Below are 13,729 nucleotides of genomic sequence, written 5' to 3'. Positions count from 1 at the left end.
GAGGACCCATGGCTAGTACGCGTGCATCCCCTGATGTAACCGATTTCCTTGCAACATTGTTGCTCAATGTAACTAGTTGATACCCTTACATTGCTGCAATATATCAGTTGTTTTTTAGTCTCCAATGTAGATATTGTACATTGCTACCAAACGACTTGCTAATCAACTATGCTATGGCTGGCTACCTTACACTGATTGCTTGCTGTTGTTGACAGGTAAGTTGGATTTGAGCCCAAAAGGGATGACTTTATTATGAAGAATCACTGAAGATCAATGCTTCACAAATTAAACACAAAAAAATTATTGACTTTACTGTTAATCCACACAAATGTAGTTATACTAATATTTGAACAAAAAACTATCAAATCACTGCTACATTTGGTTGTTTAGCATTGCTTTAATATATTACCTACTTTATTATCTACAACTAAATATACATTATCATATTGCACTTGAGGAAACTACAGAAACATATTCTTTCACATATTACCCGTCCTGTTTTTTCAGATCATTGCAGATTAAGTGCCACTCACTGTCATTTACTGAACTAAAAGGACAGGAGGGTAGTATGAATAAAAAGAGACACACAAAACTGAAACAACGCAACAACAAAAAGGATAATGGATAATGCTAATCCATTGTTGAATGAATGTAGATGTAACTTTAGACCAGCGTCTACTGTCAAGAGCCAACCCAACCCCCCGGGGGGGCAACCTCACTGTAGTACATTTAGTACCACCGGAGGTTGCTGAGTGGAGGACAGCTCATAATAATGGCTGGAACAGCACGAATGGAATGGCAGCAAACACATGTAAACCACGTGTTTGATACCAATTCTGCTACAGCCATTACCACGAGCCCGTCATCCCCAATTAAGGTGCCTCCAACCTCTTGTGTTCAGTATTCAATTTAATTCATTGGGGCTCAATGATCAATCTCAATGTGTGGCCCACATGACCTCCTAGTGGTAACATTCTGTACTGTCACCAACCTCTCCAACTGAAGTTGAGACTGCACTCACCTAGCAGGAGATTTGTTTTGTTTACAGTTGGTGTTGCCAGGATATGTTCACTGAATACCACTCCTGTCCTCCGATCCATTCTAGTCTACAATGATTTAAACTGTCAGTCATCTAAACATGAGTGCCCAGGACTTAATAACATTCAATATTGGAGGTAAAAAATTCACCACTACTCTGTCAACTCTCAGAAGACACCAAGACTCAAGAATAGCTAGGATCCTCGACGGCAAAGACACAGATTTTAAAGTTATCAGTGGGCAAGTTTTTGTAGATAGAGATTGGACTTTCTTTAAATACATCCTGGATTATATGAGGACAGATCAAATCACCCTGCCAGCAGAATTCTCTGACTACAATGGCTTGGCTCAAGAGGCACAGTTCTATGGTTTGTATCCATTGGCACTTTGGGTTGAGAGGAACATCCATCGATCCAGAGTTGAGGTTCTAGAATTGCGCTTCTCTGTCCAGGAAACTCACGGATTCTTCCGAATATTCTGCTCCAACAACAAAACTCTGGAGGCTTTGGCCACAAAGATATCAATTTTCGTGGAACATCCTAATCTGCATGGGAATTTTTCACACCTGCCTCAGAACTCCAACACACCTCGTCCTGTACCGGTCCAGAGACCCTCTCACCACGACCTGGTGTTCCACTGTGGGACTGACCAACTAGCCAGGGATGACTTCTCTGCCAGGTGAAGGGAAGTCACACTCACCTGTAGGCTATTATACAAATCTCAGCGTTTCCCATTGTCCAATTCCTCAAGGGCTCCATACTGTATGATGAGTTTATTAGTCACATGCAGAGGGTTGCAGATGTAATTGTAGGGTACAGTGAAATCCTTAAGCTCCGAGCTCCAACAGTGCAGGTCAAAAAGAGAAGTGAATGAAACAATATTACAAATAATAATTAAAATATAAACATATTTACAACTGTAACACTAATACATGTCCATTGGGGGGTGTGGGCAGGGTAAATGTCCATTGGGGAGGTAGAATGTCCCTGAGGGAATGTCCATTGGGGAAGCAGCAGGGGGGGATGTGAGAAGTCCGGGGGGCAGGAGGGGGATAGGGGGAGTAGGTAGCTGCCTAGTGTATAGGCACTCGCCTGTGTAATGATAGGGGAAACACTGGATCAGTAATAACTCTTGTATGTTTATTCAAAGCACTATATTATGCATCATTTTTAAAGACCAAACTTGCATTGTTTTACTCTTACAGGTTTGTAACTATTGAGCCGGACGACAGAAAGCTTCTCAACAGCACCAACGTCCTGGGCCTGCTGGTAGACACCCTTCTGAAGGATGGGTTCCGCCTGATAGGCACAAGGACAGTTTCCCCAGAGGAGAAGATTGAATGCTACATGTTTGAAAGAAGTAGGAATACCCAGATCGTTGTACTGAGTGAAACCAACAGGGCAGAACATCTCAGAAGAGAGGACACACAGAGCAAGCTTGGTGAAGGAAAGACAAATAAGTGAACTCAAAAGTGTCAGGGTGCATCTCAAAAGTCTGAAGTAGTTCTCTTTCCATGTCCAGTTCTGTAATATCAGTGGACTTCAGACTATTGTCTGGGTTGACCAGGAGATGGCGACAAAGGATAATAATATTGAGGGCCATAATGTCAATATCTTTCACCTCACTGTTAGTCTCTATTCATACAGTATATTGTATTTGACATATCAATTTGCTGTGTCCTAAAGTATATTTCCAAAAGTACAATTTTCAAAATGTAAATATATTTGAGAATGTATTTGATCAACAATACAAATAAAAACATAAATAAAATAAAAATAAACATGTTGTTTAATTCAGCCAGGTAGCCCATAGACTGATGTCGAACGGCAATGCTTTGCTTCAACAGCACCGTCAATACTGGAGGCTTCAGCAGTGGTGAACTCCAATATTTACGTGCTGCTACAGCAAGGTAGCCAGTCACAGAATGGCGGTCACTAGCCTCGGACGTCCAGGCTTCACTCACGTTGTCACAGACATGCACATAACATCACAGCCATCCTCTCTTGTACCCAGTCTGAACTCAAGCCCTTGCCTTAGACACTTATCATAGGTCTGAGAGGATAGGATGGGTGTAAGCACAGGGTGGGCAACTCTAGTCCTGGAGGGTTAAAGCGTGTATGCAGGCTTTTGCTCCGGCACACCTGATTTAATTGATTGTGGTCTTAGACCACAATTAGTTGAATCAGGTGTGTTAGAGCTAGGTTGTAACAAATGCCTGCATACACCGTGGCCCTCCAGGACTTAGCCTAGCAGGTGGAACTATTAGTGTATTGCTTGCACTCTTCCAATCCTTTTTCTCCATGTTTCTCCGGGCGTTACTGCAACAGCACAGTACAGCCTGTATCCCTGTAATACCCACAAACCATTCTGTGCTGCTTCAGCACCGCAAGGCCTGACACTTCTACACTAACACATTCACATCAGCCTGGTATGAAGGGTGGCTAGAGTTCTCCTCTATCTGAAACAAGACAAGAAAAGCCAATGAGGTTGGGATGGTATGGTCATGGAACACTAACAGCATGCTGGGCCTTTATGGAACATGTGGTAGTATTCTCACCTCCTAACAACAGCATACCATGGTGGCTGATATAGGGGAGACCGGGGCTAAAAGTAACACAAGGTCAGTTGTAACAGCTACATAATTCAAATTAGAAACCACTTAGAAAGCTGTTATTCAATGTGCTAATACTTGTTTAGTGTCTCTACATACGTGAGAAGTTTTAGGAGTACCAATCAATTATTTTATTTTAGTTTTATTGACCAAAAAGTGTTTTGGGGCCTAAAGTGAATAGTCTTGCTGCCTCTATTTTTTTTTATTGACCAGTGGAACATTCCCCATGTATCTATTCATATATCATTTATCTGTAAGAATAGGTTTTTTGATTAGTTGATGACAATAATTATTGTAGTATTTTTTTCAAAAGATTCAGATTAGATTCAAATTAGTAATTGGGGTCAAATGTAATGCATGTTACAATTGACCCCTTACCTAAGATTCTATGGTATTTTATATGGTATTTAGACACATTCACATAATGATATAACATTTCACTTCTTTACATCAAGTTTCCCAGTACAACTAAGATAATACCTTTTTAAAAAAGTACAATTCATACTTTTGAATGCTAATATAAAATATATAAATTTGGGATAATTTGTTTTTGGTCAATATGACATGGCAAACATTTTAAATTAAAATATTTTTTTGTCAACTTAGTGTATTTTCATCCAAATATCAGTTTCAAATCATAACATTTTTCAATTAACCCTTATTTTTACAATTGAAGACAGGTGTTACATTGAACCCTGCAGCTGTTACATTTAACCCTGCTGATGGGGTCAATTGTAACAATGCACTTCGGCCACTCTCGTTGAACTCGAAACGTCTGTATTTCCTAGAAACGTAGTTACAGTGTGTAATGGTAGCTGAGACATGTATGTTGTTTGTATACAAATATTATTAATCTAACTCAAACAATCTTTTCAGAAATAAGCAAAAGGCAAAAAGTGTTAATTTAGCCTAAGCACCACTATTGATAACACAGAAATTAACTTGTAACAGTTGAGAATGACAAGCCCATGCATTGTTGTATTATATAATATAATGTATATATATTTTTATAATTTATATTTATTTCTATCAATTATTAGATATTTTCTTAGGCTCTGGCAGTGATAAAACAGCAGTTGATGTGGAGAACTGCACCGCAACTGAAACGGAAGTCCCGCCTCTTATTGGTTACGGTTGATGATATAACCCGTTTCTAAATTGATCTAGTTGTTAATGCCTCAAAAAAAAAATTCTCCAGTGGCTGAGTCTACTGTCTGTTACATGACGTCATTGTTATTGTAAACAGTCGACCCTCCACATCAAGCATTAGTATGTCTCTGTTCATCAAATACAAATAAGGAAGTGTACAGGCTATTGAATAATATAAGGAAGTGTACAGGCTATTGAATAATTGTCATTTATGAAATGTAATCATCTTTAAGGCCTAGGTAGGCTATTTCAAGCAATGTATTTATTGAGGAACACCCACGGCGATCATAACAACAACTGTCACACACCGACTTGATGAAAAAAATGTTACAGACCGACTGAGTGAGAATAGCGGTCATAACAACTGTCACACACCGACATGATTAATTTTTTTTTACAGACCCACTGATTGAGAATAAATGAGTAGTCATCATGCTACTTACCTGCGCATATGACACCTGGAGACGGTAGCCTATAGCCAATGATCCGGTTTAGACTTTTCCCAATGCGCACAGGAAGCTGCCGATTGAAACAGCAACATAATATTCCAGTGAGTCGAACAAGCCGGTCATCACGCTTCAAGGAAGTTCTATTCTTTTGTTACTACTGTAGTAGCCTATTTATAGGCAACCCCATAGCGCTAGGTTTGCGAGGGAGGCGGGGCGATGGCATTTGAAGGAAAAAGGGAGATCACTTGACCTCAGCCGACACAGGAGATCATACACACAAACCAATAGATCAAAGCATCCTCCATCGACTTTATATATAGACAGAGCGTCACATACGTTGGAACAAGCGATCACCTTCCCCCTATCTCTATACTACCATAGTCGGTGAGCCCTCATCCAAAGACACACGACTCCGGGAGAGAAGAAGTCGGCTTTCGAAGTTCGGTTAAGTGAGATAGGTTGGGTGATGACTATAGTCGTCAGGAGGAGCTGTCAGGCTTTTTCTTTAAGTCTATATTACGGGGCGGCAGGTAGCTTAGTGGGTAAGAGCGTTGTGCCAGTAATCGAAAGGTCGCTGGTTCTAATCCCCGAGCCGACTAGGTGAAAAATCTGTCGATGTGCCGAAGTGCAAGGCACTTAACCATAATTGCTCCTGTAAATCGCTCTGGATAAAAGCGTCATGACTAAAATGTAAAATAGAACTATTTGTTGCGTAATTTTGCGTCGTTGGATAGGCCTAGGCCTAGTGGGGAATTGTATCTCGCGCGTCAACGCCAACTAACACTGGCTGCACTGCATTGCAATGATGATTAAAATATTTAATTAGTTGATAATGTCGTTTAAAGTTGCTTCATACAATGAAATAGCAGTTGAAAGTGTTGTTGGTGGAATTGCCTTAAGCTTTTCAATTTTTCACATTGTTGTCCACATCCTTCTCGTTCCATGTAGCACCCATTTCCCCATATCATCACTTTGTTTCTCGTTTTCTGTGCTAAAAATTGTAAGAGCAAAATGCAGTATTTTGAAGGTGCATGTGTTTAATCATAAATGCTTAGTTTCATGCTTAGTTCATTAATTTCTTTGAAATAATGTATTTTAATCTTACATTTAGATGTCACGCTACTGTACAGGCTATTGAATAATTGTCATTTATGAAATGTAATCATCTTTAAGGCCTAGGTAGGCTATTTCAAGCAATGTATTTATTGAGGAACACCCACGGCGATCATAACAACAACTGTCACACACCGACTTGATGAAAAAAATGTTACAGACCGACTGAGTGAGAATAGCGGTCATAACAACTGTCACACACCGACATGATTAATTTTTTTTTACAGACCCACTGATTGAGAATAAATGAGTAGTCATCATGCTACTTACCTGCGCATATGACACCTGGAGACGGTAGCCTATAGCCAATGATCCGGTTTAGACTTTTCCCAATGCGCACAGGAAGCTGCCGATTGAAACAGCAACATAATATTCCAGTGAGTCGAACAAGCCGGTCATCACGCTTCAAGGAAGTTCTATTCTTTTGTTACTACTGTAGTAGCCTATTTATAGGCAACCCCATAGCGCTAGGTTTGCGAGGGAGGCGGGGCGATGGCATTTGAAGGAAAAAGGGAGATCACTTGACCTCAGCCGACACAGGAGATCATACACACAAACCAATAGATCAAAGCATCCTCCATCGACTTTATATATAGACAGAGCGTCACATACGTTGGAACAAGCGATCACCTTCCCCCTATCTCTATACTACCATAGTCGGTGAGCCCTCATCCAAAGACACACGACTCCGGGAGAGAAGAAGTCGGCTTTCGAAGTTCGGTTAAGTGAGATAGGTTGGGTGATGACTATAGTCGTCAGGAGGAGCTGTCAGGCTTTTTCTTTAAGTCTATATTACGGGGCGGCAGGTAGCTTAGTGGGTAAGAGCGTTGTGCCAGTAATCGAAAGGTCGCTGGTTCTAATCCCCGAGCCGACTAGGTGAAAAATCTGTCGATGTGCCGAAGTGCAAGGCACTTAACCATAATTGCTCCTGTAAATCGCTCTGGATAAAAGCGTCATGACTAAAATGTAAAATAGAACTATTTGTTGCGTAATTTTGCGTCGTTGGATAGGCCTAGGCCTAGTGGGGAATTGTATCTCGCGCGTCAACGCCAACTAACACTGGCTGCACTGCATTGCAATGATGATTAAAATATTTAATTAGTTGATAATGTCGTTTAAAGTTGCTTCATACAATGAAATAGCAGTTGAAAGTGTTGTTGGTGGAATTGCCTTAAGCTTTTCAATTTTTCACATTGTTGTCCACATCCTTCTCGTTCCATGTAGCACCCATTTCCCCATATCATCACTTTGTTTCTCGTTTTCTGTGCTAAAAATTGTAAGAGCAAAATGCAGTATTTTGAAGGTGCATGTGTTTAATCATAAATGCTTAGTTTCATGCTTAGTTCATTAATTTCTTTGAAATAATGTATTTTAATCTTACATTTAGATGTCACGCTACTTAGGCTACATGAATTATAGTACATTTCTAGCTAATTGTTAATTTAAAACATCATTTGTTTCATTACAGTTCAATTAATGTATAGGCTATTGCTATAGGCTGAAAGTCTATCTTAAAGGAATATAGACGAAATAGAAACAATTCGTTTGGGAAAATATTTGAGGTCAGACATAGTAAGCCTACTCAACAAAACATAATCAGCTATGTTTGGAAGAGTATTTTCTCGTGCTCACTGAAATAAGATAGCCCAGTCTGATTATCGAAAAAAAAATGTGTTAGAAAACAAAACTCTGAATTTGTCCACTTCATTTAAATAGAAATTAGCGATATTATTTGGAATGCATTATATAGGCTATTGTCTATGAACGCTTTTAATCCTTGAAATAGAAGGCCTACAGGCTAAAAATATATATCGAATTAATTAGCCTATGTAATGGAAAATTGGACTTACAACGTTTTTTTTCATTTCTCCAAATCGTAATTAAATGGTGCTTATAGGCCTATGGATAAAATACTATAACATGTAAATGTAAATAACATATACAAAAATATCATGCCTATTAATAAGCCCCGCATTAATCTGTGACACCTGCCGTCCTCGTGCGACCCGAAGATTGTATTCATGTTTAGCTAATACTTTATTTACTTCTACATGGAACGAATTTGAAACATAAATTCGTCCAGTTTTCTTACAATTCAGTCATTGTCTTATATTTAACTTGCTACTACAGCTGAGTAATTAGGCTACATTGTTAGACCTAATACATTGGTATTACATGGTTACCAAAGTACAGTAACAACATGGCATATAAGGACAAACTGTTGCATCACATATTCTCTGATGTGTCTGTATCGACAAGGGGCATCAGCGATGACAGACATGTCTGCTATGGCAACAGAAGACCCACAGTATCTACAAAAGGCCAACAGTTGATGTCCCATAAGTGAAACAAAACATGACAGTGGATCCTATGAACAAACATAGCCTACATTCAATGGTGTTGAAAATTACCTAGTTTACAGGGACATCTGAAAGCCCATGTTTCAGTGGCATTGGTAGAGGGGTGATCCCCTGTATAAATAAAATACATACTGAACAAAAATATAAATGCAACATGCAACAATTTCAAAGATTTTACTGAGTTACATTTCATAGAAGGAAATCAGTCAATTGAAAGAAATTCATTAAACCCTAATCTATGGATTTCATATGACTGGGCAGGGGCGTAGCCATGGGCATAGGCCCACCCACTTCGGAGCCAGGTCCACCCAGTGGGGAGCCAGGCCCAGCCAATCAGAATGAGTTTTTCCCCATAAACAGACATAAATACTCCTCAGCACCCCCCTCCCCCTCCTCAGACGATCGCAAGCCGGATGTGGTGGTCCTGGGCTGGCGTGGTTACACGTGGTCTACGGTTGTGAGGCTGGTTGGATGTACAGCCAAATTCTCTAAAACGGCTTATGGTAGAGAAAGTAACATTCAATTCTTTGGCAACAGCTCTGATGGACATTCCTGCAGCCAGCATGCCAATTGCACGCTCCCTCAAAACTTGAGACATCTGTGACATTGTGTTGTGTGAAAAAAATGCACATTTTAGAGTTGCATTTTATTGTCCCCAGCACAAGGGGCACCTGTGTAATGACCATGCTGTTTAATCAGCTTCTTGATATGCCACACCTATCAGGTGGATGGATTATCATGGCAAAGGAGAAATGCTCACTAACATGGATGTAAACAAATCTGTGCCCAAAATTTGAGAGAAATAAGCTTTTTGTGCATATGGAACATTTCTGGGATCTTTTATTTCATCTCATGAAACATGGGACCAACACTTTACATGTTTCGTTTATATTTTTGTTCAGTATAGATTAGTTAATGAAAACTAAAGAAGATAATGAAGCTAATTTCTGTATAAGCAATATCTACATGGCAACTGATAAGTTAAAAATGGCGGACTGAAGTCCATGGAGACAAGACAACACAGGAGCAAAAAGTGTCCTATATCCCCCTGTGCACCTCTCAACCCCTCTCTCTGTCTATCTTTATCTTTCTTCATGTCCCATCAGGTTAAATGTTTGTCTGCATTTCTGAGCAATCATTCCACGTGCGCTTGCTTCCTGACTATTTATAAAGGACTAGTTGCTACCCTCTTCGATTACACTAGTCCCCATCCCTTTCCATACTGAGACCTATCCCCTAGCCATAGGCCCCATTTAGTGATTTCGGATATGAAGGGGCTGGATAGGTTTAAGCAATATGGTAATGGTTTTATTACAGAGCCTTCCTAATGGACTTTGGGTAACTTCCACCATGTTGCTTACAACTATCCACTTCCCTCAGATCTACAAACACCTTAGGGTGGAACTACAGATGTAGGATCTTTATTTTAGCCAGTTTGCTACAGCAGAAAAATAATCCTGCAGCATCAGGAAATGTGAATAATTATGTGGATTATTATTAATATACATTTTTGTAGGGGAAAACCAAGACTGAAATTTCAGAAGCCTTTTTAAACCTCAAACACACTACAAGTTTTAAATTCCCTGCATTGCAGGAAAGTTATCCTGCAACAGGGTGATCAAATTAAGATTCTGCATCTGTAGGGAGAGAAGGTTCTAGAGTTTGTTTTAGAACTGGGCCTAACAGTATTCATGCTGTAGCAGTAGCCCAACCCGTCAATGCAACACGAAACAGGACACATAATCCAGATCCAGGGTTGTGATCACCAGACACCACAGCATAAACAAATATGTCCGACAAACGCGATGTACAGAAATAAAACCAGAACAAGTTGTCATCAGGTCTTAACTCTTTATGTCTGGGGAATGCCCAGCAAGTGCAGTGTGGGGCTGTGAGAGGCGATATGGGGAATAACGTGGGTCTGTGTTGATACTGAGAACATCGGCAGGTTTTAAAAGTAGTCTCATACAGTGGGGAAAAAAAGTATTTAGTCAGCCACCAATTGTGCAAGTTCTCCCACTTAAAAAGATGAGAGAGGCCTGTAATTTTCATCATATGTACACGTCAACTATGACAGACAAATAGAGAATTTTATTTCCAGAAAATCACATTGTAGGATTGTTAATGAATTTAATTGCAAATTATGGTGGAAAATAAGTATTTGGTCACCTACAAACAAGCAAGATTTCTGGCTCTCACAGACCTGTAACTTCTTCTTTAAGAGGCTCCTCTGTCCTCCACTCGTTAAATGTATTAATGGCACCTGTTTGAACTTGTTATCAGTATAAAAGACACCTGTCCACAACCTCAAACAGTCACACTCCAAACTCCACTATGGCCAAGACCAAAGAGCTGTCAAAGGACACCAGAAACAAAATTGTAGACCTGCACCAGGCTGGGAAGACTGAATCTGCAATAGGTAAGCAGCTTGGTTTGAAGAAATCAACTGTGGGAGCAATTATTAGGAAATGGAAGACATACAAGACCACTGATAATCTCCCTCGATCTGGGGCTCCACGCAAGATCTCACCTCGTGGGGTCAAAATGATCACAAGAACGGTGAGCAAAAATCCCAGAACCACACGGGGGGACCTAGTGAATGACCCGCAGAGAGCTGGGACCAAAGTAACAAAGCCTACCATCAGTAACACACTACGCCGCCAGGGACTCAAATCCTGCAGTGCCAGACGTGTCCCCCTGCTTAAGCCAGTACATGTCCAGGCCCATCTGAAGTTTGCTAGAGTGCATTTGGATGATCCAGAAGAGGATTGGGAGAATGTCATATGGTCAGATGAAACCAAAATATAACTTTTTGGTAAAAACTAAACTCGTCGTGTTTGGAGGACAAAGAATTCTGAGTTGCATCCAAAGAACACCATACCTACTGTGAAGCATGGGGGTGGAAACATCATGCTTTGGGGCTGTTTTTCTGCAAAGGGACCAGGACGACTGATCTGTGTAAAGGAAAGAATGAATGGGGCCATGTATCGTGAGATTTTGAGTGAAAACCTCCTTCCATCAGCAAGGGCATTGAAGATGAAGGAGTGGCTTCGTAAGAAGCATTTCAAGGTCCTGGAGTGGCCTAGCCAGTCTCCAGATCTCAACCCCATAGAAAATCTTTGGAGGGAGTTGAAAGTCCGTGTTGCCCAGCGACAGCCCCAAAACATCACTGCTCTAGAGGAGATCTGCATGGAGGAATGGGCCAAAATACCAGTAACAGTGTGTGAAAACCTTGTGAAGACTTACAGAAAACGTTTGACCTGTGTCATTGCCAACAACGGGTATATAACAAAGTATTGAGAAACTTTTGTTATTGACCAAATACTTATTTTCCACCATAATTTGCAAATAAATTCATTAAAAATCCTACAATGTGATTTTCTGTATTTTTTTTCTCATTTTGTCTGTCATAGTTGACGTGTACCTATGATGAAAATTACAGGCCTCTCTCATCTTTTTAAGTGGGAGAACTTGCACAATTGGTGGCTGACTAAATACTTTTTTCCCCCACTGTATCTATGTAGTCCAAACCAAATCTTAGTTTTAATTATGGTTATAGACCTGTGGTTAGTCTCTCAGGTATTCTGTTATGAGTACATTTTTCTGGACCAATTAGGTGAGGTTTTTTAGTACTAGTTTTCTATTACTGTATGTGGAAATATAACTAAATACAAACTCTATATAAAACACAAAGATCAGTGGCTTGGGGTCGACATCATCCTACTCCCATTCTTCCCTGTGTGGGAGTGGCTGGTTGGTGCAGCGAGATGGTTTCTCCCAAGCCTGTTGGGAGGGAAAGACACACACACACCGTACAGTGTCTGTAATGACAGCAGCTGCTCCCTGCCTGCATAACCAAGGTGCCGGAGCAAACGACAGCAAATGCCTGAAATTCTGACTCCTGGAATATTCCCTCGTTCAGCCAACGCTCCACCCTGTCGAAGTAATCTGACGCATGGCGCAAGTTTGGGCACGCGTTGGTGGCATTAGTCGTGTGTGTGTGTATGTGTGTGTGTGTGTGTAAGTGTATGTGTGTGTGTGTGTGTGTGTGTGTGTTAGTAGATCAAAACCTATGCAACCATAATGTATGTCGGCAGACATCCAAGAAGGATAACATGACAGAGAGAGAGAGAGAGAGAGAGAGAGAGAGAGAGAGAGAGAGAGAGAGAGAGAGAGAGAGAGAGAGAGAGAGAGAGAGAGAATGTAAAAGAGAGAGAAAGAGAGAGAGAGAGTATGTGAGAGCGAGATAGAGAGAATGAGAGTATGTGAGAGAGAGAGTATGTGAGAGAGAGAGAAAATGAGAGTATGTGAGAGAGAAAGAGAGAGAATGAGAGTATCAGTGAGAGAGAGAGAGAATGAGAGAGAGAGAGAAAGAGAGAATGAGAGTATGTGAGAGAGAGAGATAATGAGAGTATGTGAGAGCGAGAGAGAGAGAATGAGAGTATGTGAGAGAGAGAGAGTATGTGAGAGAGAGAGAGAGAATGAGAGTATGTGAGAGAGAAAGAGAGAGAATGAGAGTATGAGTGAGAGAGAGAGAATGAGAGAGAGAAAGAGAGAGAGAATGAGAGTATGTGAGAGAGAGAGAGAGAGAGAAAGAGAGAGAGAGAGAGAGAGAAAGAGAGAGAGAAAGAGAGAGAATGAGAGTATGTGAGAGAGAGAGAGAGAGAGAGCGAGAGAGAGAGAGAGAGAGAGCGAGTGAGAGAGAGAGCAAAAGAAAGACGTAGGGAGAGAGTGTGGTTGAGAATAATAGGAGGCAGAATAAGTTTTATTGACAGTGAAAGAGACAGAAAGAGACAGAGAGTCAGTCTAACATTTTACTAGCGTGTTCCATTTGCACCCAGTCCACAGAGCCCCCCTGTCCCCCTGTAACCCATGCTCCCTACTAGCATGGTGGTCCTACAGAGGAGAAAGCTGGCTATTCAGAGAGCCAGGCCACAGACAACAGGAGCCGTCACACCAGACCAGGGCTCTGTATAAATAGAGGGGGGCCACTGGCCTCTGGAGGGGAC

The 13,729-nt window shown here is 40.9% G+C and overlaps 1 protein-coding gene across 2 annotated transcripts; it reads left to right on the top strand.

The window, feature by feature from the left end:
• Positions 1–95: 95 nt before the first annotated feature.
• LOC311109694 (putative potassium channel regulatory protein) lies at positions 96–2,729 on the top strand. Of its 2 annotated transcripts, XM_084152656.1 has the most exons (3): positions 96–215; positions 1,049–1,716; positions 2,243–2,729. In XM_084152656.1, the coding sequence occupies exons 2-3, from the start codon at positions 1,139–1,141 to the stop codon at positions 2,499–2,501; spliced, it is 837 nt and encodes a 278-aa protein (XP_084008782.1). In that variant the 5' UTR covers positions 96–215; positions 1,049–1,138; the 3' UTR covers positions 2,502–2,729. The 2 variants fall into 2 exon arrangements, 1 of the variants encoding a protein (XP_084008782.1); XR_014610622.1 differs by lacking the exon at positions 1,049–1,716 and having other exon boundaries at positions 2,243–2,304.
• Positions 2,730–13,729: the final 11,000 nt, after the last annotated feature.

The sequence above is a fragment of the Coregonus lavaretus genome (assembly GCF_964263955.1).
Source record: "Coregonus lavaretus genome assembly, chromosome: 35".
Taxonomy (NCBI): Eukaryota; Metazoa; Chordata; class Actinopteri; order Salmoniformes; family Salmonidae; genus Coregonus; species Coregonus lavaretus.
Note: the sequence above shows the minus strand (reverse complement) of the source record. Positions and strands in the feature narration are given on the sequence as shown.